This window comes from Lutra lutra, chromosome 1 (assembly GCF_902655055.1).
Source record: "Lutra lutra chromosome 1, mLutLut1.2, whole genome shotgun sequence".
NCBI classification, from domain to species: domain Eukaryota; kingdom Metazoa; phylum Chordata; class Mammalia; order Carnivora; family Mustelidae; genus Lutra; species Lutra lutra.
In genome coordinates this window covers 202,106,857-202,128,590 of record NC_062278.1, presented here as the reverse complement: position 1 = coordinate 202,128,590, position 21,734 = coordinate 202,106,857, and the positions used below count along the sequence as shown (strand labels likewise).

At 63.5% G+C, this 21,734-nt stretch overlaps 2 protein-coding genes across 5 annotated transcripts in view; one reads left to right on the top strand and one right to left on the bottom strand.

Moving 5' to 3' along the window:
- Positions 1 to 13,184, top strand: part of STAB1 (stabilin 1) — a 27,343-nt gene extending 14,159 nt beyond the window's left edge. For both annotated transcript variants that reach the window (XM_047692360.1, XM_047692351.1), the window contains exons 26-69: positions 424 to 519; positions 1,118 to 1,213; positions 1,353 to 1,400; positions 1,578 to 1,708; positions 1,870 to 1,981; positions 2,386 to 2,463; positions 2,548 to 2,646; positions 2,778 to 2,876; positions 3,014 to 3,145; positions 3,294 to 3,422; positions 3,612 to 3,668; positions 3,965 to 4,048; positions 4,532 to 4,727; positions 4,828 to 4,923; positions 5,017 to 5,062; positions 5,150 to 5,226; positions 5,460 to 5,585; positions 5,769 to 5,842; positions 5,995 to 6,069; positions 6,304 to 6,426; positions 6,732 to 6,779; positions 7,225 to 7,302; positions 7,410 to 7,556; positions 8,008 to 8,148; positions 8,240 to 8,299; positions 8,668 to 8,844; positions 8,928 to 9,014; positions 9,105 to 9,254; positions 9,353 to 9,409; positions 9,492 to 9,693; positions 9,955 to 10,104; positions 10,207 to 10,311; positions 10,490 to 10,597; positions 10,687 to 10,880; positions 10,975 to 11,119; positions 11,200 to 11,333; positions 11,421 to 11,586; positions 11,675 to 11,784; positions 11,900 to 12,019; positions 12,105 to 12,254; positions 12,328 to 12,432; positions 12,537 to 12,683; positions 12,775 to 12,891; positions 12,977 to 13,184. In XM_047692360.1, the coding sequence (XP_047548316.1) occupies positions 424 to 519; positions 1,118 to 1,213; positions 1,353 to 1,400; positions 1,578 to 1,708; positions 1,870 to 1,981; positions 2,386 to 2,463; positions 2,548 to 2,646; positions 2,778 to 2,876; positions 3,014 to 3,145; positions 3,294 to 3,422; positions 3,612 to 3,668; positions 3,965 to 4,048; positions 4,532 to 4,727; positions 4,828 to 4,923; positions 5,017 to 5,062; positions 5,150 to 5,226; positions 5,460 to 5,585; positions 5,769 to 5,842; positions 5,995 to 6,069; positions 6,304 to 6,426; positions 6,732 to 6,779; positions 7,225 to 7,302; positions 7,410 to 7,556; positions 8,008 to 8,148; positions 8,240 to 8,299; positions 8,668 to 8,844; positions 8,928 to 9,014; positions 9,105 to 9,254; positions 9,353 to 9,409; positions 9,492 to 9,693; positions 9,955 to 10,104; positions 10,207 to 10,311; positions 10,490 to 10,597; positions 10,687 to 10,880; positions 10,975 to 11,119; positions 11,200 to 11,333; positions 11,421 to 11,586; positions 11,675 to 11,784; positions 11,900 to 12,019; positions 12,105 to 12,254; positions 12,328 to 12,432; positions 12,537 to 12,683; positions 12,775 to 12,891; positions 12,977 to 13,033 (4,929 nt within the window). In that variant the 3' untranslated portion in view covers positions 13,034 to 13,184. The remainder of the gene's footprint in view (positions 1 to 423; positions 520 to 1,117; positions 1,214 to 1,352; positions 1,401 to 1,577; positions 1,709 to 1,869; positions 1,982 to 2,385; positions 2,464 to 2,547; positions 2,647 to 2,777; positions 2,877 to 3,013; positions 3,146 to 3,293; positions 3,423 to 3,611; positions 3,669 to 3,964; positions 4,049 to 4,531; positions 4,728 to 4,827; positions 4,924 to 5,016; positions 5,063 to 5,149; positions 5,227 to 5,459; positions 5,586 to 5,768; positions 5,843 to 5,994; positions 6,070 to 6,303; positions 6,427 to 6,731; positions 6,780 to 7,224; positions 7,303 to 7,409; positions 7,557 to 8,007; positions 8,149 to 8,239; positions 8,300 to 8,667; positions 8,845 to 8,927; positions 9,015 to 9,104; positions 9,255 to 9,352; positions 9,410 to 9,491; positions 9,694 to 9,954; positions 10,105 to 10,206; positions 10,312 to 10,489; positions 10,598 to 10,686; positions 10,881 to 10,974; positions 11,120 to 11,199; positions 11,334 to 11,420; positions 11,587 to 11,674; positions 11,785 to 11,899; positions 12,020 to 12,104; positions 12,255 to 12,327; positions 12,433 to 12,536; positions 12,684 to 12,774; positions 12,892 to 12,976) is intronic.
- NT5DC2 (5'-nucleotidase domain containing 2) lies at positions 13,063 to 21,734 on the bottom strand. Of its 3 annotated transcripts, none has more exons than XM_047692379.1 (14): positions 21,437 to 21,734; positions 17,544 to 17,728; positions 17,334 to 17,408; positions 17,058 to 17,074; positions 16,874 to 16,967; positions 16,553 to 16,681; positions 16,382 to 16,442; positions 16,199 to 16,301; positions 15,988 to 16,089; positions 15,722 to 15,803; positions 13,887 to 13,973; positions 13,654 to 13,794; positions 13,502 to 13,566; positions 13,063 to 13,420 (listed from the first exon to the last, which is right to left on the bottom strand). In XM_047692379.1, the coding sequence occupies exons 1-14, from the start codon at positions 21,666 to 21,668 to the stop codon at positions 13,159 to 13,161; spliced, it is 1,635 nt and encodes a 544-aa protein (XP_047548335.1). In that variant the 5' UTR covers positions 21,669 to 21,734; the 3' UTR covers positions 13,063 to 13,158. The 3 variants fall into 3 exon arrangements, with proteins under 3 accessions (XP_047548335.1, XP_047548328.1, XP_047548343.1); XM_047692372.1 differs by having other exon boundaries at positions 17,058 to 17,113; positions 21,437 to 21,733; XM_047692387.1 differs by lacking the exon at positions 13,654 to 13,794 and having other exon boundaries at positions 17,058 to 17,113.

The window sequence follows — 21,734 nt, the reverse complement described above, 5'->3', positions numbered from 1 at the left end:
GTCACTCAGCTGCAGTGGGGACGAGTCCCGAACACGGGCATTGAGTGGGAAGGCTCAGAGCGGGGTGGCTCAGCGTCGGGGGTGGGTGTGTGCCACCATCCCTGGGACCAGCCTCCGAGACTCCTGCCCGCTCTCCACATGCTGCTGGCCTCTCTCAGGCCTGAGAGCAGAGGGGTACCAAGTCTCCTCGGATGCTTCCTTGCCAACGCCATCCCTTCTTGGGACCCCTCCCAAGATCCAGGCTCCCCTCAGCGCCTCGGGCTCTTGGTCTGGAGCAGGGGTCTCCATGGAGGGGCCTGGGAGATGCTCCTCAGGTCTGACCAGGCCTCCCCCGAGGACAAAGCCCACAGAGAGCGGGGGAGCAGAGGAGGAGAGGGTGGCTGCCCCTGGTGAGCTGAGACCCTCTGCTCCCAACCTCTCCAGAGCCGGTGCACCTGCAAGCTGGGATTCGCCGGGGATGGCTACGAGTGCAGTCCTATTGACCCCTGTCGGGCAGGCAACGGTGGCTGTCATGATCTGGTGAGGGGCTGAGGGCCTGGGGAGGCTCCCTGGGTGGGCCTTGGCTCTGGCCCATTCTGTGGGTGTCCCTGTCCATAGCCAGGATTGGAATCTCTCTAAGCCCCAAATCTAGACCCTGTCACTCCTTCACCCACAGGGCGGGGCTTCCACTCCTTGTTCAGGCCCCAGCCCCTGCCTTGCCCCCTGTCGCCAGCCCCTCCCCCACTTCATGCCCCGGTGGCTACCCCGACCTCACTCCGCCCTAATACCACTGCACCTCTGCCGGTGCATTCCAGAAGGCCTGCTGGCTAGCTCCTCCTGCTGTCAGTGCAGGCCTCTCCTCCTGGATGCTCCCCTGCCCTGGGCTTTGCCAACCCATCTGTCATGGTGGGGTGGGGTAACTCATGTCAAAAGCTTAGTGAGCTTGGAGAGCAGGACCATGCAAACCAAGGGAGCAACATGAATGTAGACTGGCTGGCTGGACAGACGGTGGGGCCAGGTGGCAAGACAAACGGCAGGAGGATAGGCAAGAAGGGTGAGATGTAGGCTGGGTGCGGTCCAGCTTGCCATCTGCGCGCTGAACGGAGGCCCCTGTCTTTTTGCCTCACTCTCACCCCAGGCCACCTGCCAGGCAGTGGGGGGAGGTCAGAGGGTCTGCACGTGCCCCACTGGCTATGGGGGTGATGGCTTCAGCTGCTACGGAGACGTCTTCCGGGTGAGTGGGTCCCTATGCTTGGGTAGGGGGAGTCCTCTCATGTGCCTCAGGTGGGAAAGGACAGTACTCGGGGTCCTGGTGAGGAAGGGCCTTGGGTTTGTTCCTAGACTGATGACCTCAGCTCTTTCTCTCCCCTTAGGAGCTGGAAGCAAATGCCCACTTCTCTGTCTTCTACCAGTGGATCAAGGTAGGACAGGGCAGAATACTGGGGTTGGGGCTCAAATCCAGGAAGCCTCCCTGGATGCAGAGGCGCCGTGTAAAATCTCCAAGAGCTGGAGGTGGGGGCAGGCCTGGAGGCTGGGAGCAAGCAGATTCAGGTAGCTGCCTTCATCACTCCTCCTGTCCCCCGTCACCACACGCACAGGGTGCTGGCATCACTCTTCCCACCGATAGCCGAGTCACAGCCCTGGTGCCCTCTGAGTCCGCCATCCGTAGGCTGAGCCCCGAGGACCAGGCCTTCTGGCTGCAGCCAAGGGCGCTGCCGCAGCTGGTCAGGTGGGCAGCCGGGGGCAGGGGCCCAGGGTGGGGAAGAGCCTTCTGTGTGAGAGCCAGCCCCTCCCCAGAGGCGCTCATCCCGGCTTATATCCACTTCTTGGGGTAGAGCCCAGTCCCAGAGGTCTCTGTTGGTTACACTAACCTGGTTCCACGCCCCACAGGGCCCATTTTCTCCAGGGGGCCTTCTCCGAGGAGGAGCTGGCCCGGCTGGGTGGGCAGGATGTAGCCACCCTGAGCCCTAACACACGCTGGGAGATTCACAACATCAGTGGGGTACGTGGTGAACCCTGGGTGGCGGAGGGGGCCATGCGGAGCATGGGAGGGAACTCCAGGCCCCCAGCTTCCCAGACCAGGGCCCCGGGAGGCTGAGCTTGAAGTCCCGCGGACCTGCCCAGGGCCAGCAGAGGGGGTCCTCAGAACTGTGTCCTTGCGTCAGCAGTGACCGCCCTGCCAGGTGTCACCTGCATATCCAGGTCTGCATGTGCTCACCTGTCCCTCTTGTGCGTGGGCCCAGGTGTGGATCAGGACAGCCGTGCTCGATTCTGAGGGGGTCCAGCCTGGGCTGGGGGCTGCACACAGAGGCCCGCATGCCTGGCAGACTCTCTGTCGGTGCCATGCCAACTCCCAAGTGTCTGCCTGTGCCTACCTCTGGCTGAGTTCTGCTTGCTGCTTTCCAGAGGGTGTGGGTGCACAACGCCAGCGTGGATGTAGCTGATCTCCTCGCCACCAATGGTGTCCTACATGTCCTCAGCCAGGTACGGCCAGAGGGGTCTGTGCGGGGAGGGACCTAGGCTGAGGGGCGCTGGTGTGCTGACCAGCCCCAGGGCTCCCCACGGCAGGTCTTACTGCCTCCGAGGGGGGACGTGCTGCCTGTGCCGGGGCTGCTGCAGCAGCTGGACCTGGTGCCCGCCTTCCGCCTCTTCCGGGAGCTGCTGCAGGTAAGCAACAGAGGAGAGAGGGGGTGTGCCCTCTTGGGGTGCATGGCTCCAGGCCTGAAGGGAGACAGCTGGCTCCAGGGACTGGCCCGAGGGCAAGAGGCCCATCGGTGACCCCGGCCCCTTGCCCTTAGCATCACAAGCTGGTGCCCCAGATTGAGGCCGCCACAGCCTACACCATCTTCGTGCCCACCAACCGCTCTCTAGAGGCCAGTGGCAACAGCAGCAGCATGGTGAGGCCCCCGGGATGGGGCCGCTGCAGGGGGAGGGGAAACCCCGAGTGACCCTCCCATCCCACAGCCAAGGGACAGTCCTGGGCCCTTGGCTGTCCCGGGAGCCCCCGAGCTTCTCCATCTGGCTTCCCGGCCAGGACGCAGACACTGTGCGGCACCACGTGATCCTGGGGGAGGCACTCTCCGTGGAGACCCTGCAGAGAGGGGGACACCGCAACTCGCTCCTGGGCCCGGCCCACTGGCTCGTCTTTTACAACCATAGCGGCCAGGTCTGTGGGGGTGGCGAGCTGAGAGTCTGCAACCTCTGCTCCAAAGACTGTCCTGGGAGACCCCCTCCCCGCCCCCCACCACCCTGTAGCCCCACGGCGAGGGTGGCAGTGTTGGGAGGTGGACTCAGCCTCCCCCCACACTCTGCAGCCCGAGGTGAACCATGTGCTGCTCGAAGGCCCGGTGCTGGAGGCCCCTGGCCGCTCACTGTTTGGCCTGGCGGGGGTCCTGACTGTGGGCTCAAGCCGCTGTCTGCACAGCCACGCCGAGTCCCTGCGGGTGAGAGGCCGAGGCCCGGGGCTGGCGGGGTGTGGGGAGAAGAACTGAGGGGGTTCAGAGCTGGGAGGTGCTGGGAGGTGCTGGCTGGCCTGGCTGCCAGGGAGGGGCACTAGGTCAGGGTGGGAGAGGAAGGAAGGTGGGTTTGGGGGCCCCACCCCAAGACCACCTGACTCCCCCCAACCTCCCCAGGAGAAATGTGTAAACTGCTCCAGAAGATTCCGCTGCACTCAGGGTTTCCAGCTGGAGGTAAGGACAGGGGCTTAAGCCGTGCCCTCTGCTCTGCATGCAGGTGTCTACCGTCCCCCGACCCCACCCCATGCAGGACCCAGCTGGCTGGCCAAGTTGTGGGGGATAGGACAGCCAGGGCTGCTCCTTGTCTCCTTGAGGCTTGGATGCCTGGGCCCAGGTCCGCCTCCTGCCTCCATCCCTCCCTGATCTGCTGTCCTGTTCATCCACTGATAGCTGTCTGCCTGTCTTCCCATCCACTGCCCTGCCGCTACCCAAGCCGCAGGCTCAGCCCTGCCACCTGTCCCTGTTTCCAGGACACCCCCAAGAAGAGCTGCGTCTACAAGTCCGGCTCCTCCTTCTCCCGGGGCTGCTCTTACACATGTGCCAAGAGAATCCAGGTTTGCCTAGGAGCACCCCACACCCCCGAGTCTGACCACAAAGGGGGAGGCGGGAGCGCAGGCCCAGGGGAGGACCTCAGACTAGATTTCAAGGGCAGAGGTCAGGACTGGGACTAAGCCAGTGGAGCAAGGGCCCAGAGGGAGAGGTCTGAGGTCAGTGGGGCCACTGTCTGTGGCCACACCCCCGGGAGTGGGGATCGGGGGAGGGAAAAGGAGCTCAGCCTGGACACCATTAAGCAGGACCCAGGGGAAACTGTGGGCCCAGCATTATCCCTCGCTGCAGGATTCAATACAGCTGTCCCTGGCCCGAGGCTCCCTTTCTTCACCCCTGCCACAGAGAGGGTCATAGAAGGCATCCTCCATTTCCCTGGTTCCCGCTTGCTTCGTTGTCTGGCTTTGTGGCCTGTCCCCACCGCCCCCTCACGTCCCTCTTCCCATACGCACCTGGCCTGTGCCGGGCCTCTCCCTGCCCCCTCCCCACAGGTGCCCGACTGCTGCCCTGGCTTCTTTGGCACACTGTGTGAGCCATGCCCAGGGGGTCAGGGCGGCGTGTGCTCGGGCCATGGGCAGTGCCAGGACAGGCTCCTGGGCAGCGGGGAGTGCCGCTGTCATGAGGGCTTCCACGGAACCGCCTGCGAGATGTGTGAGTTGGGCCGCTATGGGCCCAACTGTGCTGGAGGTGAGCCTCGGGGAGGCAGAGGACAGAGGCACGAAGACAGCCCAGCCAGGGCAGGGTGGAGGCACTGGGCAACTCCTGTCCTCCCTTGTCCCACTCCCAGTCTGTGACTGTGCCCACGGCCTGTGCCAGGAGGGGCTTCAAGGGGACGGCAGCTGTGTCTGTAATGTGGGCTGGCAGGGCCCCCGCTGTGACCAGAGTGAGTAGCCTCAAGGGGGAGAGGCGGGTGACTTCTAGGGAGGTGGTTCCCAGTCCAAACGACCAGAACCTTCTTCCTGCCCCCCCTTCCCAGAGATCACTGGCCCTCAATGCCCAAAGAAGTGCGACCCCAATGCCAAGTGAGTGAGCTCAGCCTCGGGCTGGTGGGTGGGTAGGGCCCCTGGGGTCAGGCACAGCCCAGGCTGGGCTAACACCGTCCCTCCCAGCTGCATACAGGACTCGGTGGCGGCCCCTGCCTGTGTCTGCGCCGCGGGATACTCCGGCAATGGCAGCTACTGTTCAGGTTGGGTCCCATGGAATGTTCTGGGCACACACCCTGAGATTTTCCATGTAATTTCACCCTGACGCTTTCCCTGCAGAGCCCTCTCCAGTCCTTGTGGGGCTAGTTTCCATCCAGGTCCCATCTTGGGTCTTACCCTTCCCTCGACCTCTTCCTTTCTCCCCTGCCCTCCTCCCCTGTGCCCACGCTGTCCCTGTGCCCGCTCCTCACAACTCTCTGGATCCTCTGCCCCCCAGAGGTGGACCCCTGTGCGCACAACCATGGGGGGTGCTCCCCCCACGCCAACTGCACCAAGGTGGCCCCCGGGCAGCGGACGTGCACCTGCCACGATGGCTACACAGGAGATGGGGAGCTGTGCCAGGGTGAGGCTGGGCCCCCCACCCTGGGTGGACATGGGGCTAGGGCTCTGGCTTCAGGGTTATAAGGCCAAGAGAGGCTGAGGGGCCCATGGGGGGCACTGAGAGCGTGGCAGTGAGCCACTGAAGGCACCATTGAATGAAAGGGCTGCCCAGGGCCACCTCTCATCCCAGTGTCTCCCCCTGCAGAAGCCAACAGCTGTCTCATCCGCCACGGGGGTTGCCACGTCCATGCTGACTGTATCCCCACAGGCCCCCAGCAGGTCAGCACAACAGATGCAGACACTGGGGCTGTGCCTTTCCCTCAGAGGGTGGGGCCCCCCACAGACCAGGCCAGGGAGGAGGTGCTCCTTCTGTCTGGGGCGCTGGTCTGCTCTTGGCTCCCAGCAGCCACACTGATCAGGATTTGGGACAGGTCTCCTGCAGCTGCCGTGACGGTTACAGCGGGGATGGCATCCGGACCTGTGTCCTCCTGGACCCTTGCTCCCAGGTCAGGACTCAGCCCCACCTCATTTCACAGGGGAAGGGGCTGAGGCAGGAACCAGGCCTTCTTGCGCCTGTCAGAGTCCTAGGGGACTCCTCTAAAGGATGAGCCACCCTCCCACAAGCTCAAATCTGACCGCTGAGTAGCAAACAGGGCTTTGGGGGTTGGTCAGGAGTCTTCATGGTCCCTTACCCAGGGTTGGATGGGGCCAACCCTGTCTCTCTCCTGTCCCCACGTCAGAATAATGGAGGCTGCAGCCCCTATGCTGTGTGCAAAGGTGCAGGGGATGGCCAGAGGACGTGCACCTGTGACGCGGCCCACACCGTGGGCGATGGCTTCACCTGCCGCGCCCGAGTCGGCTTGGTAATGGTGCCCAAATTGGACCCCTGACCCAGCCTTGGCTGTGACCCCCTTGGGCCTGACCCACGATTTTGGTTAAGACCCCAGATTTGATCCTGTTCCTGGCCTTGACCATGACCTTGACCCCCTGACTCCACCTGGGCCTGACCCAGCTATGATCCATGAAACAAATCCTGACCCCAGCTCAGACCCCCGGCTTTCCTTTCCTCATCTCTGCCTTGGCCAGACCTTGGGCCGCAGGTGCTGGGACAGGCACCAGGCCCTGAATGGGGGCCACCCAAAATCTGAGCTGATCCTCGCCCCCCCAGGAGCTCCTTCGGGACAGGCATGCCTCATTCTTCAGCCTCCACCTCCTGGTAAGTGACCAGCTGGCTTCGAATTCTTCGTTCCAGCCTGGGCCTCTTTGATCTGCATGTCCCGCCGGTCTCTGGGCCTCCATGTTCTCATTTGGTTAGGGGGCTGGCTATTCTGGTCTCTCAGAGTCCAAGTCTTTTTTTTTTTTTTTTTTTTAATATTTTATTTATTTGAGAGTGAGTGAGCAAGAGAGAGCACAAGCTGGGTGGGGGAGGGGGCAGATAGAGGCAGAGGGAGAAGCAGACTCCCCACGGAGCAGGGAGCCTGATGATGCGGGGCTCGATCCCAGGACCATGGAATCATGACTTGATCCAAAGGCAGAGGCTTAACCGACTGAGCCACCCAGGCGACCCTGAGAGTCCAAGTCTTTCCAGGAGGATCCACAGATGCCCCGAGGTGGTCACAAGTTGCCCATCTTCTACTTAAGCTGTTACTGCCTCCCCACAGGAATACAAGGAGCTCAAGGGTGATGGGCCTTTCACAATTTTTGTGCCTCGTGCAGACCTAATGACCAACCTGTCGCAGGTAAAGCAACCCTCCCCCTGGGAAGGGATGGGCCCTGTGGGGCAGGAGTGGGTATGGGCAGGGACAGCAATCAAGGCCTCCTTCTACCCTCATGATTCCCACTCCAGGATGAGCTGTCTCGGATTCGCACCCATCGCCAGCTCGTGTTCCGCTACCACGTGGTCGGCTGCCGGCGGCTGAGCAGCCAGGAGCTGCTGGAGGAAGGCTATGTCACCACGCTCTCAGGGCACCCGCTCCGCATCCACGAGAGGGAGGTGGGCCCAGGCCCCTACCCCCTACTCCACGTTGGTCCGCCCCCGCCCTGACCACCTCACAGAGCCGGAACTCAGACTCAGAGGCAGCTTTCAAGCCCTGCCTGCGAGCACCTAAGTCCTATCCCTTCACATTGAAGACCCTTTTACTTCCCCTGGGCCGGGACGGGGTTTAGTGAGAGGGGGATAAACGAGTCCATCTCTGGACCGTGCCCACCACCGAGGGCCTGTCCTCCGGCGGAGGACTTCTGAGCCTGGCCCGCTGTCGGTGCTCACTCTTCCCGCAACCAGGCGGTGGGTGGTGTTTCCCCCGCGGTCTTGGCCCCGCCCACCTTCTGTCCCAAGCCTCGCCCAGTGCAAGCCCACTGGGGGCCCCGCCCCCAGCTGGGACCCCGCCCCCTCAGACTCTCAGTGCCCCACCAACGGGCTTCCTTCGGTCCGGCCCGGCCTCCAGGGCAGCATCTATATCAATGACTTCGCGCGGGTGGTGAGCAGCGACCAGGAGGCGGTGAACGGCGTCCTGCACTTTATCGACCGGGTCCTGCTGCCTCCTGACGTGCTACACTGGGAGCCTGACGCTGCCCCTGCCTTGCGGGTATGACCTGGACACTGGCCTGGGAGCTTGCCAGGGCCCTCCTGCGCTTCCTCCCTGCCCGACCTCAAGGCTCACCTGTGCTTTCCCGCAGAGAAACGTCACCGCGGCGGCCGAGGGCTTCGGTTACAAGATCTTCAGCAGCCTTGTGAAGGTACTGCTCCCGCGTGCGGGCATTTGTGGCCGTGTGCCTGTCCGTGTGCAAGTTGACTGTGTGTACGTTCGCCTGTCTGCACGCTCCTCTGTGTGTAACCCTGTGCCTCCTGTGCACACAGGCCTTCTGAGCCCCCATATGAGCACAGGGTGTGCTTCTGTGTGCCCATGTACCTGAGAATAGTCGAGGGGTGTGCAAGTTTATCCCTGCATGTATGTCCATGTGCATCTGCCTGGGATGGCTACAGAAGAAGGCAGCTGGCTGGAGGGCCACCTGGGTCCCTGGAGCCCCTTCCTGGACTTTGTGGTCCAGCCCCTTACCTCCGGCCCCCAGTTTCTGACTGTCACACCTCTGCTAACCCTTGCCAGGAGGCTGGCCTCCTGCCCCTGCTTCAGGATGCGTCGCATAGGCCTCTCACCATGCTGTGGCCCACAGACTCCGCCCTGCGGGCCCTGCCGGCCGACCGCCAGGCCTGGCTACACCACGAAGACCACCGTGACAAGCTGGCAGCCATCCTGCGGGGCCACGTGATCCGCAACATTGAGGTGGGTGTCTCCCCAGTCCTTGGTCCCCACTGCCTGCCACCCAGCCTGTCTGCTCAGCTCTAACCGTAGCTCCATCTTCTCAGGCCTTGGCATCTGACCTTCCCAACCTGGGCCCACTCCGCACAATGCATGGGACCCCCATCTCCTTCTCCTGCAGCCGTGCCCGGCCGGTGAGTCTGGGAAGCAGGGGGCAGGGGCTCTGGAAGTGGGGGCCCATGATGCACTTGTGACCCCATGCACTCTCCTTCCTCTGCCGGCAGGGTGAGCTCACAGTGGGGGAGGAGGACGCCCGCATCGTGCAGCGGCACCTGCCCTTTGAGGGTGGCCTGGCCTATGGCATCGACCAGCTGCTGGAGCCACCTGGCCTTGGGGCCCGCTGTGACCGCTTTGAGATTCGGCCGCTGCGGCTGGTGAGAGAGGCCATAGGTCAGAGGTGGACAGGCAGGAACCCTAGCTGACCTGTCCCATCCATCCATCTGATTTTGCTGTTGGCTTCTGTTCTTTCCAGAAGATCTGCAGCATTTGTGGGCTGGAACCGCCTTGTCCTGAGGGCTCACAGGAGCAGGTGAGGCCCTGGGAGCTGGGTAGGAGTTCAGATAGGGCCCAGGGACCACCAAGCTCAGACTGTTTGACTCCTCTTGGCCCAGGGCAGCCCCGAGACCTGCTGGCGATACTACTCAAAGTTCTGGACATCCCCTCCACTACACTCCTTGGCACTGCGCAGCATTTGGGCCCGGTCCAGCCTCTGGGGCCAGCCCCAAGGCCTGGGCAGGGGCTGCCACCGCAACTGTGTCACCACCACCTGGAAACCCAGCTGTTGCCCTGGTCACTATGGCAGTGAGTGCCGAGGTGAGGGTCCTGAGGCTACAGGTGCTGCTTGGGAGAACAGGTGTTGGCGTGGTGGTGTGGGGGGCAGGTGTGGGTGGTGAGGGGATTTTAGCAGGAGAGAACACTGGGTGCAGATTCTAGGATTCTGCTTAGGGGGTGGTGAGGCTTCTGGAAGGGGCTTGGCTGTCCCAGGTGCAGGACGGGCAGTGTGGCCAGTCTGGGGCTGCATTTGGTAGGGGGTCCTGAGGAGATCCCCAGCCCCTTTCTTCCCCCACCTGCTAGCTTGCCCTGGTGGTGCTGGCAGCCCCTGCAGCGGCCGTGGTGTGTGCATGGACGGCATGAGTGGCAGTGGGCAGTGTCAGTGCCACGAGAGGTTTACAGGGACGGCGTGTGAACTCTGTGCCCCGGGGGCCTTTGGGCCCCAGTGCCAAGGTGGGCTGTCCTGCCCCCCCCAACCCCGCTCCCTCCTACCCTGCCCTCTGAGCCCTGGGGCCCCCGCACCTACCCCATCCTCCTGCCCCTCCCTCTCCCCAGCCTGCCACTGCTCCTCCCATGGGCGCTGTGATGAGGGCCTGGGGGGCTCCGGCTCCTGCTTCTGCGACGAGGGCTGGACGGGCCCGAGCTGTGAGGTGCAGCTGAGTGAGTGCTCTTGGCATCTGTGCCCACCCTGCGCGCTTATACCTGTCTGCCGACACCAGCGCTTGTCCTGACTGCACACTCAGGCCGAGGCCCTGAGGGGTGGGTGGGAGGGGGGCCTGGGGGACCTCCAGGAGGGCAGCTTCTCACCTGGATGTGTGGGGTGGGCCCTGGGGGACAGAGCTGCAGCCTGTGTGTACCCCACCCTGCGCACCCCAGGCCGCATGCCGTGCAGACAACAGCTGTGAGTGCGGCCTGGGCTATGAAGGGGATGGACGCACATGCACAGGTGAGCACGGGGGTGGGATACGAGATGGGAGCCCCTCCGGCCCTGGCCCCTCCTGTCCCCTCGTCCTGCCACTCTCTCCCTGTCCACAGTGGTGGACTTGTGCCGGGATGGGCATGGTGGCTGCAGCGAGCACGCCAACTGCAGCCAAGTGGGCACCGTGGTCACCTGCGCCTGCCTGCCCGCCTACGAGGGTGACGGCTGGAGCTGCCGGGCCCGCAACCCCTGTGAAGACGGCTGGCGCGGAGGCTGCGACGAGCACGCCGACTGCTTGAACACTGGCCCGGTGAGTAGCCGGGGAGCCGAGCCGCAGGGCGGGGAGGCCCCACAGCGCGACCCCCCAGGTCCCTGAAGAGCACCTGCCCGCTCTCCCGCCCCAGAACACGCGGCGTTGTGTGTGCCATGCCGGCTATGTGGGTGACGGACTGCAGTGTCTGGAGGAGCCGGAGCCACCCATGGACCGCTGCCTGGGCCAGCCACCACCCTGCCACGTGGATGCCGTGTGCGCGGACCTCCACTTCCAGGGTGTGCTTCCCTGCCCGCCCCCAGTGGCCCTGCTTGCCCTCGGTGCCGCTGGGCTGATCACGTGTCCCTCCCTTCTGCAGAGAAGCAGGCCGGGGTCTTCCACCTCCAGGCCCCCAGTGGTCCCTATGGCCTGAACTTCTCAGAGGCCGAGGCGGCCTGTGGGGCCCAGGGAGCTGTTCTTGCTTCTCTCCCTCAGCTCTCTGCTGCCCAGAAGGTGTGTGGGGCCCAGGGGTCTGGAGCTGAGCCTGTGGGGGGCCCTCGGGTTGGGCCTGAGGTCTCAGCACCCCTCCTTCCCCTACAGCTGGGCTTCCACCTGTGCCTCGTGGGCTGGCTGGCCAACGGCTCAGCAGCCCACCCGGTCGTCTTCCCTTCGGCCGACTGTGGCGGTGGCCAGGTGGGCGTCATCAGCCTGGGCGCCCGGGAGAACCGCTCGGAGTGCTGGGACGCCTACTGCTACCGCGAGCTAGGTGCAGTGCCCCCTGCCCCAGACCCCCACCCCCACCATGCCCTGGCTTGGCCCCTTCCTACTGACCCCCTGAACCACCTTTCCCGCAGATGTGGCCTGCCGGTGCCGCCGTGGCTTTGTGGGTGACGGGACTAGCATGTGCAACGGGAAGCTGCTCGACGTCCTGGCTGCCACCGCCAACTTCTCCACCTTCTATGGGGTGTGCAGGGGCCCAGCCTTAGGGAGGAGGGTGGTGGTGGTGAGGGGGGGGGGGGTCGCTGGGGTCCCAGGGGAGGGAGCCTGCCCACGGTCCTATCTCCGCCCCCCCTTCCCAGATGCTGCTGGGCTACGCCAATGCCACCCCGCGAGGTCTCGACTTCCTGGACTTTCTGGACGATGAACTCACCTACAAGACACTCTTCGTTCCTGTCAACGAAGGCTTCCTGGACAATATGGTAAATGGCAGGGGCTGTGGGCAGAGCCAGGCCCGATGCCCATACCTCTGGCTGCCCTGGGCCGATAGCCTTGCTTCACCCACAGACGCTGAGCGGCCCCGACCTGGAGCTGCACGCCTCCAACGCCACCTTCCTGAGCACCAATGCCAGCCAGCACACTGTGCTCCCTGCCCACTCGGGCCTCAGCCTCGTCTTTAGTGCTGTGGGCCCAGACAACAGTTCTGGGGCCGCTGTGGTGAGTCTGGCCCCCACACCTCCCCCCAGGCCCTAGCCGTCACCTACTAGGCCTGACTCTGGTCTTCCTATAGGCCCCAGGGGCAGTTGTGGTTAGCCACGTTGTCGTGTGGGACATCATGGCATTCAACGGCATCATCCATGCTCTGGCCAGGCCCCTTCTGGCTCCCCTACAGCCTGTGAGTAGGTGATGGACCGGGGTGGGGGTGGGGGATAGCAGAACAGCAAGGGGGTTAGTGGACAGCCCTGGCCTGCCTGGCCTTGACACTTTCCTTATTTGCAGCGGGCGGTGGTGGCCCCTGAGGCTCCACCGGTGGTGGCAGGCGTGGGGGCTGTGGTAGCGGCCGGAGCACTGCTTGGTGTCGTGGCTGGAGCCTTCTACCTCCGTGCTCGAGGCAAGGCCACAGGCTTTGGCTTCTCCACCTTCCAGGTAGGGCCATGTTGTGGGGGCGGGGAAGGGGCTGGGGGTGCCTGGGTCCATCGACCTTCCTCGAGGTCCCTCACCACACCTCTCTTCTCAGGGAGAAGATGATGCTGAGGAGGACTTTACCCCATGGCAGGAAGGGACCAACCCAACCCTGGTCTCTGTCCCCAACCCAGTCTTCGGCAGCCACGACGCCTTCTGCGAGCCCTTTGATGTGAGTGTGGGGGCTGAGGGGCGGCAGAAAGGGGCCCAAGGCCTGGTTTTGGCCCAGCCACAAAGGGTCCTCTCCCCACCCCCAGGACTCACTGCTGGAGGACGACTTCCCCGACACCCAGAGGATCCTTGCGGTCAAGTGAGGTGGCCGGGGCCGAGCAGAGGCATGAGCGAGAGGGAGATGGCTTTTATTGCCTGCCTTGGACCGAGGCCCAGGGTGGACGGGGCAGGAGTGGGGGAGGACCTGCTCTGGACAATAAAGGCGCCCTCAGCGGATGTGGGCCATGTCGCCGAGAAAGGGCGTCTTCATGCAGCCGGTGCACAGCTGGTCCATCCAGAGCGGCGCCTCGTGCTGCAGGGGTGTGCGGCGCGGGTAGAAGGTGAAGTCCACGCGGTAGTTGAGGAGACAGCTGAGGGAGGCCATGTAGAGGTCCGAGAAGCGCACGAGGCGCCGGGAGAAGTAGGTGGGGTTGTGGAAGGTGCGGAAGATGCTCCCGAACTGGGCGTTGAACAGGGCTTTGGTGATGCACCTGTGGGGGACACACAGGGCACTCGAGGGGGCCCAGGAGCCGCGGCGCAGGGAAGCCCTCCCCGTGCCCCCCACGGCCCACCTCAGCTCCTGCCGCTCCTTCAGCCAGGCCGCCAGCACCTGCTGTGATTCGGCGTCCTGGTACGTCTGTGGGAGACCAGAGGGTGCTGGGGTGTGCCGGGGCGGCAGCCCTGCCCTCCCCCCACGCCCTGCCACTGCCCCACCCCCCGCCACCTGCATGCGCTCCAGCAGCCCCGTGAGCGCCTGCTGCCATGTCAGCGAGTGCATGTACTGCTCCGTGTTGATGATGCGGATCTCGCGCTCCAGCTCGGGGATGATGGCCCCCGTGCGCCAGCCGTGCCGCAGCATGAGGTCCTGCCGTGCAGGGTGGAGGCAGGGCTCAGCGGTGACGAGCAGGGGGTCCCTCCCTCCCTCTCTCCTCCCGGGGCCCAGCCTTGCCCGCTCACCGCCAGGTCGCTGTACAGGTGGTCTCCGAAGTAGAGCACGCGGGGCCCACGCCATTCTGTCAGGCGCAGGAAGTCGTACAGGTTTCCCTGCGGAGAATGGGGGCTACCGCTGAGCACAGTGTACTGGGGGCTCCCGTGGGGCTGCTGGAACCCGCCCTGTCCTCCACTGCCCGTCCCATATCCCCAGAGGCAGCAAGGCCCCTCCAGCTGGACGCCCAGCTGCCCTTTCCCATGGCCTCACTGACCCGGGGCTCCGGCCCTGGTCTCCTCCCCCTCACAGTCGGGAAGGGGGTCCGCCTGCCCCAGGAAAGTCTCCTGTGGGCCTGGCACGGTGCCCTGTGCCTCCAGGGCCTCCCCTCCCTGTGGCCTCACACCCGCCCCAGGGATCCCACGCTGTGGGAAACAAACCACAGCAGCAAGCCCGTGGCCCTGCAGCCCTTCCTGTCCTCCCAGGCTGGAGCCCGGAGGGACCCGGCCGAGCTCACTGCAGAGCCATCTGCCCCGCCGGCTCCAGAGCCAGAGAAGAGATGAAGGCAGTCAGGCTTAAACACAATAGAGGAGGCTCTCGGGAGAGCAGAAAATGGGGCAGGGGGCCCAGAGCAGGAAGTGCAGCAGCTGCCAGGGCAGGTGCCCGGAGCCCACAGCCCAGCAATGAGCCGAATTCACACCGGGCACAAAGGAGTCGGTACCGCGGCAGCCCGTGCTGCAAGCGGCCAGGAGAAGCGAGCCATGGCGACACAGGTGGTGGCCAAAGGCTCCATTGCTGAATTCAGCTCAGGTGGGCAGTCAGGTACGAGGGGGTGTGTGCCGAGGATGCGCCCCGCACCGAGAGAGAATCTTGAGGACCAGGTGCTGCATTAGGCAAGATGGAGCCTGGGGTTCCCGCAAAGGGAGCCAGGGAGGGAGCACAAAGACGAGAAGCCAGCAGGATCCAGGGCGTGCGTGTGTGCGCACGTGCACGCATGCACACGCGCACGCGCACACACACACACACAGTGAAACTCCAGATCATCAGGCATAAAGAAAAGGGTAAAAGCTGACAAAGGAGAAAAAGTCCCATCTTCCCCCACAAAGGTGCGTGACCCACCTCAGGCTTAGCTAAGATGCTGAGACAAAGGAGCCAAGGGAAAGAGCCTGAGCCCAAAGAGACCATGGAGAGCTGGGGCCACAGGGCTAGGAATACTGCCTGCAGGTCAGGCCTCGGCTCCGGATACCCCAGGCTGGCTGTCCCCCGCCCCCGGAACCTCCACCCTCAAGGAGACCAGCTCAGCCAGGATTTCTGCATTCCATCCAGGACTAAATGCCTTAATCCTGCTCCTTAATTGCCACCCAACCCTGGCACTAGCCCCCCTAGGCCCCCTTCTCATCTTCCTAGACACCAGCTAGGAAAAGGGGTCTCCCCCGAAGGCCCGTGAGCTGCTCCTACAGCTGGTCCGGCCGTAGCAGGGTGGTCAGCCCCAGTAACAGTGCCGCTGATCGCCTGGGGGACTTTCAGTAAATGCCTGGCTAATGTGAGGGCTTTGTACCACAATTCAGGAGAACATTTTTCTTGGTTTGTTTACACCCCACCTCTTCTGTGGATGAGGAAAAGCATGGCACAGAGAGGCCAAATGACTCGTCCAGACTCCTCCTGCTAATGAGCAGTAAACTTGAAACTCCAACGCAGGCAGCCTGACCAGGCCTGTGCCCTCATAGCCGTTCCCTGATGCCCCGGGACACAGCGCGAGGGGGCAGAGGCACGGCAGGCGTGTTGGGGTGCGGCAGGGCCCAGGAGGCTATGCAGCTGCCCCCTCCGAAACCTGGGGCCAGGGGGAGGCCACCCGCATGGCACTCACCTGCCGATAGATTTTGCCCTTCTCCAGGCTGGTGATGCGGTCCCAGTGCAGGGAGCCCTTCTCATCGAGTTTTCGGAAAGGCCTGGTGCGGGATGGGGAGGGGGCAGTAAAGGGCTGGATTTCCAGTGTGGGACAGGACTGGGGGGGCAGGCACCATCTCCACTGGCCACGTGCTGACAAGGGGGTGCCCCCACCCCTAGCACGCAGGGTGCCGGGCAAAGGCTGGTTCCCACGCCCCGGCCCCATCACCCCAGCGAGGCCCATACTTGCGCCGGTCGGTGAAGAAGCTGGGTTTGTCTGCCTGGACAATGACTACATCGAAGAGCTGACGCCAGTCGGGGCCCACCATGTGCCGCATCCCCTTGTCCCTGAGCAGAGAGAGGGAGGGCAGAGGTGGGACAGGCAGCAGCGGGGTGGAGGGGCCCGAGGCCCCTCCCGCAGCCCGTCCGACCCCTCCTCCCCACCCAGGTGGCTCACACGAAGCTGAAGGGGCTGTTGGTGATGAGGAACAGCTGCTTCCCATGTGCCACCAGGCGGCTGAGGACAGCGAACGTCTCGTCCCCTCTCAGGATGTACTTCTCTAATGGGGACATAGGTCTGTGAGGGCCAACCCAGCGCCCTGCCCAGGAACCCGCAGGAGGGGCTATGGCCCACCCTTACCCATATCCCGCTCGATCCACTGGTACATGAGGCCCTTCACGTGCACGTCTCGAATGGCATCCTGGGGGCAGTGGAGGAACAGTGAGGCTGTAGCAGGGCCTAGGAAGTGGGCCCTGCCGTGGCCAACTTTACCTTCCCTGCCACCCTGAGAGGCAGGCCACAGGTCCTCACCGTCACATCCTTGTAGAGGTGCGCCTGGTCAAACTCCAGGCCGTGACCCAGGAAGTGGTCTACCACACAGGACAGCAGCGCCATCTCCGGCAGTGAGAAGATGTCCATGAACTGCTTGATGGAGGGACCCTGCAGAGGGGACCACCGCCTCAGCAAGCCCCCGGCCTCGGCCCCCAGTTCTGGAGGCCACAGGCTCTGAATCTGGCTTGCCACACTGGGGTGGGCACTGCCTGTGGGTCAGGGCCAGCGCTCCAGGGAGATGGCCCCTGCGGTGAGATCACTGCGTGGGCTGCCCAGGGCCAAGGCCCATGGAGTGGGTACCTTGCCGTAGAAGCCGCTCATCTGGTACAGTGGGATGTGCTGGGTGCCCCCGTATAAATCGATCACCTCCTCATCAGGCACAGGCTGGAGGCCCCTGGGTGGGTATGCAGACATCAAGAGTCCAAAGTAGTCCAGAGCCGAGGCCCCGGTAGAGTTGGGGTGCGGCCGGGAAGTCTGCACTGACCTGTAGGCCGTCCCCAGCTGCACGTAATGGAAGGCGTCAATCTTCATCAGCAGGCTCTGGGAGCGCCACAGGAGTGGGAGGGGTGGGGAGAAAGGGGTCTGTACTGGCCCTGGGACAGCTTCTTCCAGCCTCTGGGCTACAGCCCCGATGGGAAGGTACCAAGGGGATCATGTGTCCGTCGAGAGGAAGTCCCCTTAGAGGACAGGGGCTAAGGAGGTAGTGCCAACGCACATCCCATCAGGAGGGGCTGCTGGGGTCCGGGGCCTCGGCACTCACCTTCTGAATGTCGTAGTGGAGGCCTCGGATGGCAAAGCTGGGGTCATAGTCATACTTTCGGATCCCCTCTGGGTACTGTTGAGGGGAAGTGGGCCAGGCTGAGCCAGTGGCATCAGCATAGACCTCTGGCGGGGCTGCCGCCTCAGGGGAGCCCCGTGCCTCAGCCTGGGATTGCTCCAGTGCCGGGGCCACCTGCCCGGCCAGCCTCACCTTGTAGTGCTCAACCAGGATGTCACGGGCAGCAGTGAAGATCTCGGGGTGCAGTGCATCTGCATACTGGGCCAGCGTGTAGTCGTAGTCGAAGCCATAGACTTCGACGTCGCGCAGGCTGATCTCGTTGTTGGCATAGATGGCCGCTGGGTTCAGAAGGCTGCAGACCTCTGGGGGCAGGAGGTCTAGAGGGAGGAGACGCAGTATGAGGAGGTGAACACAGTGGCAGCAAATGGTTACCAAGCACTTTCCAGGTGCGCAGGCCCAGGAGCCTTGTGAAACCACGCAGGATGCGTAATCTTAGCCCCAGGCTGCATATGGTCAAAGTGAGGCTCAGAGAGACCACCTGCCCAGGGTCACATGGTTGCGGGTAAGGCAGAGCTGGCAATGGGCCAAGGCCCCTGCTGGGGTTACACCAGGGCCGGCAGCTCAGCAGATGCGCTGAGCCCATGTTTCCTCCAGGCTCCTGTGAACCCGTCGGAGCCGTGGCTATGCTCAGAACTTTCCACCTCGCCTGCAGCCTGAGCTGTGCCTGAGGGACGTGACAGGAGTGGGGGGTACTAGGCAGCTCCTCTGTCACTTGCACTCCACGCGTGGTGCACCTGCCACAGCTTGTGGCCCCTCTAATCGGATTTTAGCTGCCCACCAGTCTACATAATGACATTTGCTGTTTCGAGCCAGGGAACATTGCTATTTACGACAGGCAGGACGTGTGATGTTGGGTTGTGGGTCAAGTAACCAGGCCGCTCCCCGCTGGGGACGTGGTCATAGCCATCCCAGGCCCCTGGCTGCTACTGAGGGCTGAGTGGTACACTGTGCGTAGGCTCCAAGGGAGGCAGATGAGGGTGAAGGGGGTCCCAGGCTCATCTGCCTCAGTTTCCCCATCTATACAGTAGGGGAGGTCGATGGAGAAAGGGCTTCGGCTTTGGGGTCAAACAGGCCAGGCCAAGCTCTCCTTCTCACAGCTGTGACCTCAGAAAAGTCACCTCACTTTCCAGGCCTCAGTTTCCCTATCTTTAAAGGGGAAATCAAAATCATGCCAACCTACAGAATCACTGAGAGGGTCACAAGGAATGTTCTCTGTGCAGCATTCCTGCTCTGCCCCTGCAGCAAATGTAGGATTACGTGGGCGATGTGTCTCCGGAACCTGTCATCTCCCTGTTCCAGAGTCCCCTGCATCACTCAGAGAGAGGGGCAGGCAGGACTAGGACACAGGGCACAGTCCTGCAGGGGCTCCAGGTAGCCCCATTCCTGAGACCTCTCACCTGTGGCTGAGGCCCACACAAACAGCCCAAGCCTCCAGGGAATTCCTGTCTCAGGCACAACTAGGCATCGCCTCGAAGCAGAAGCCCTGGGCCGTGCGGCATTCCTGGCAGCGGTCTGTGCTCAGAGACAGACACTGCTGAGCTCCCGCACTCTGACCATTTGCCCTGGAGGCCCCCTCGGAACACAGGCTCCGTCCCTACCCCCTTTCCTTCGGAGCCCAGTGCAGGGCGTGGGTGTGGGAACAAGTGTGGCTGGTTCCACTAGGGGCCCCAGGCAGACAGACGCCTGGCAGAGAGCAGCTGTTTCAGACTGGTGGGTGCAGACACAATATTTCTCACTTGGACGCACGTGAGACACAGCCAACCTCCGCTCTCTAGGGAGCTGCTTCTGAGATGCCCCTGAGGTCACTAGGACCCTGGACCTTGCTCTCCTCACAGGCCTGAGTTCCTGGGTGCCAATGGTAACTCTTGGTATAATGTCCAGGAGACCCCCAGGAAGGAGGGATCTGCTTGGTGGTGTGGCCCCCTGTTGGCACGGTGCTGGCCATGGCCAGCTTTTGGCTCTGTCCTTGAGGACGTTCCCATGGACAGATGATCCTCTGAGGAACGACAGGGTAGGGAAGCAGCCCACGGGGTCTTCCCTCCTGACTGGATTTCTGGACTGAGGAAACCATAGCTCTGGGGGCCACAAGGCCCCAGTCCCTTCCAGAGGGCTGCAGTGGTGCGTGGGGCCCAATGAGCTAGACATACCCCTCATGGGCACTGGCCTCCCAGGTTCACTGGGCTCACTATGCAGACCCTCCCTTTCCTCTTCTGAGCCTGCCCCACTCCTGCCCCAGGCTCTAGGGCCGACTCTTCCCCACAGCAGCTTTGTAAGGCTCACTGTGGATGCCGTTCCCACAGCTGCTTCTGGGTGCACACGCCGGGTGCCTCAGAGGCTCACCATGTCCAGGCCTCACTCCAACCCTGTGAGGTGGTCACACTTATTCATCCATCACCCAGAGGAAGAAACAGGCTCAGGGAGGTGAAGTCACTTGCTCCAAACCACCCAGTAGTAGGTAACTGAGATTCAAATTCAGGTCAGTCCACCTGCCTTAATTACTCTCCCCCTAGGCCTAGCCTTCCAGCATCCCCACACTGGTGAAGAGGCAGTGGCCTGGGGCCCAGCTCCCTGGCCAAGTCTTGCCCACAGGCATTAGCCCAAAGGCGTATCTCAGTCCCCAGAATCTCCCCCAGAAAACCCATTCAAGAGGGTTGAGTTAGGACTCAGGGGTGCAAGGCTGGCTCATCCTGGTGCTCATCATGGCATCTTGGAAATGACCTTGCCCCTTTCAGATCAAGAGTTGTCTCTGTGGAGATTTGAAGATGCTGGCACACCTGGGGTGACAAAGCGCAACAGACCTCACTATGTTCTCTACCACACCTACCAGGCAGGCTCCTCGGGCTGCTCTGCAGAAGGTCTTCTCCAGACCCAGAGCAAACGCCTCTTCCTAAACAGCCTCCCAGGCCTGTCCTCTCCACTGAGGCCATGCAGGGTGGGGTCCTGTGAAGCCCAAGGGCTTCGGAAGCACCGTTCCTCAGGGGTCTTAACTATTCTGCCCTGTGCGTCTCAGGTGAGCACCGTTCAGCTCTCTGCACAGCTGGAGTGGAAGCCCCATTCCCTCAGCTGGAATCTTCCAGACAGGGCACTTTGTCTTACCAGACAATGAGACCAGCATCACCTTTGGGGGCTCCTCTGGAAGCTCCCTGCCCTTTCTTGGCCTGGTTCCCTCTGAGTCATCACCACAACCCTGTGACAGTGGCCCCAGGGCTGTGTTTAATGTTGTGACCACTGAAGGTCTGAGAGGGGGAGGCCTGCTGAACACCCCATGTCTGCCTGCCACAGAGGCAGAGCCTCTGGAGACGTGGGGACATGTACAGAGCACTTTCAGCTCTCCCCCCTCATCAGGGCACTGCAGCCTGGCCTTTCCGGGGGAGACTTCAAGGCTCATCAGCCCATTATGCTCTGGGGGTGGGGGTTGGCCAGGAGGTTAAGTGTTCTGGCCAAGGATGCCGCCACCCTTGTGGACTCCAGGGCCCTGGGGCGACTTGGTCTTCTTTCTCCAACCGACACCTTACCCTCCTGGGCTGACAGTGCTCCCGACCTCGGTCTCAATCTAGAGGTATTTGCAAAGTCTAGTCTGCGTCCGCTTAGGTCCGGCAGCGCCGCCGGCTGGCTTTGTCCCGATGCTCCCGCCCGAACTAAGGGCCCCTAAGAGAACAAGGGGTTGGGGGCATTTCCGCCGCAGCCTCCCTGCAGGCGGGACCGCCAGGAAAGACGGTGGGGGCTCCGCATTCCGGAGGCCGCTTCGGGATCCCCGAGCTCCTGCAGACGGAGCCAGGGTACAAACCTCCCGTCGGCCCACCTGCCTCCGGGCGTCGGGGCGGCCCCAGAGGCCCCCGCGACGACCCGCTGGAGCCTCCACCGAAGAGCTGCCCGGCCTTCGGGCTCCGGGACCCTGGCGAGCCCCACCAGCGCGCTTTCCCCGAAGAGCGGCGCCCGGGACAGCCCGTCTGTCCGTCGCCTGGACGCGCGCCTGCCGCCGCGCAGATACACCCCCGGCGCCCGTCCCGCTGCGGCTCACCCACCGTGCACCAGTCTCCGCATGTCCTGGTAACGAGCCCACAGGTGAGCGCTGACTTCGGCGCCGCCCGCGGGCGCCGGGGCGGGCGCGGAGCGCGGGGCGCTCGGGCAGTGGGCGCCGGGACCCGGGGGGCCGCAGCCAGGGCAGGAGGGCGTGGACGAGGAGGCTCGCGGCCCGCCGTGGCCCCTGCACGGCAGCCAGCGCCGAGCGGCCGCCCGCAGCCCCGCACCCGCCATGCCCGCCGCGCGCTGCCCGCGCAGCCCTCGGCCCCTCGGCCAGTCCGCCGCCCTCCGACTGCGCGC

Coding starts and splice junctions, on each gene's coding strand:
- NT5DC2 (XM_047692372.1), bottom strand. CDS start 21,668: ATGGCGGGTGCGGGGCTGCGGGCGGCCGCTCGGCGCTGGCTGCCGTGC. Junction 16,968..17,057: donor CAGCTGGGGACGGCCTACAG/GTCAGTGCAGAC, acceptor ATACCCACCCAG/GGGCCTCCAGCCTGTGCCTG. Junction 15,804..15,987: donor TTCTTCACCGACCGGCGCAA/GTATGGGCCTCG, acceptor ATCCCGCACCAG/GCCTTTCCGAAAACTCGATG.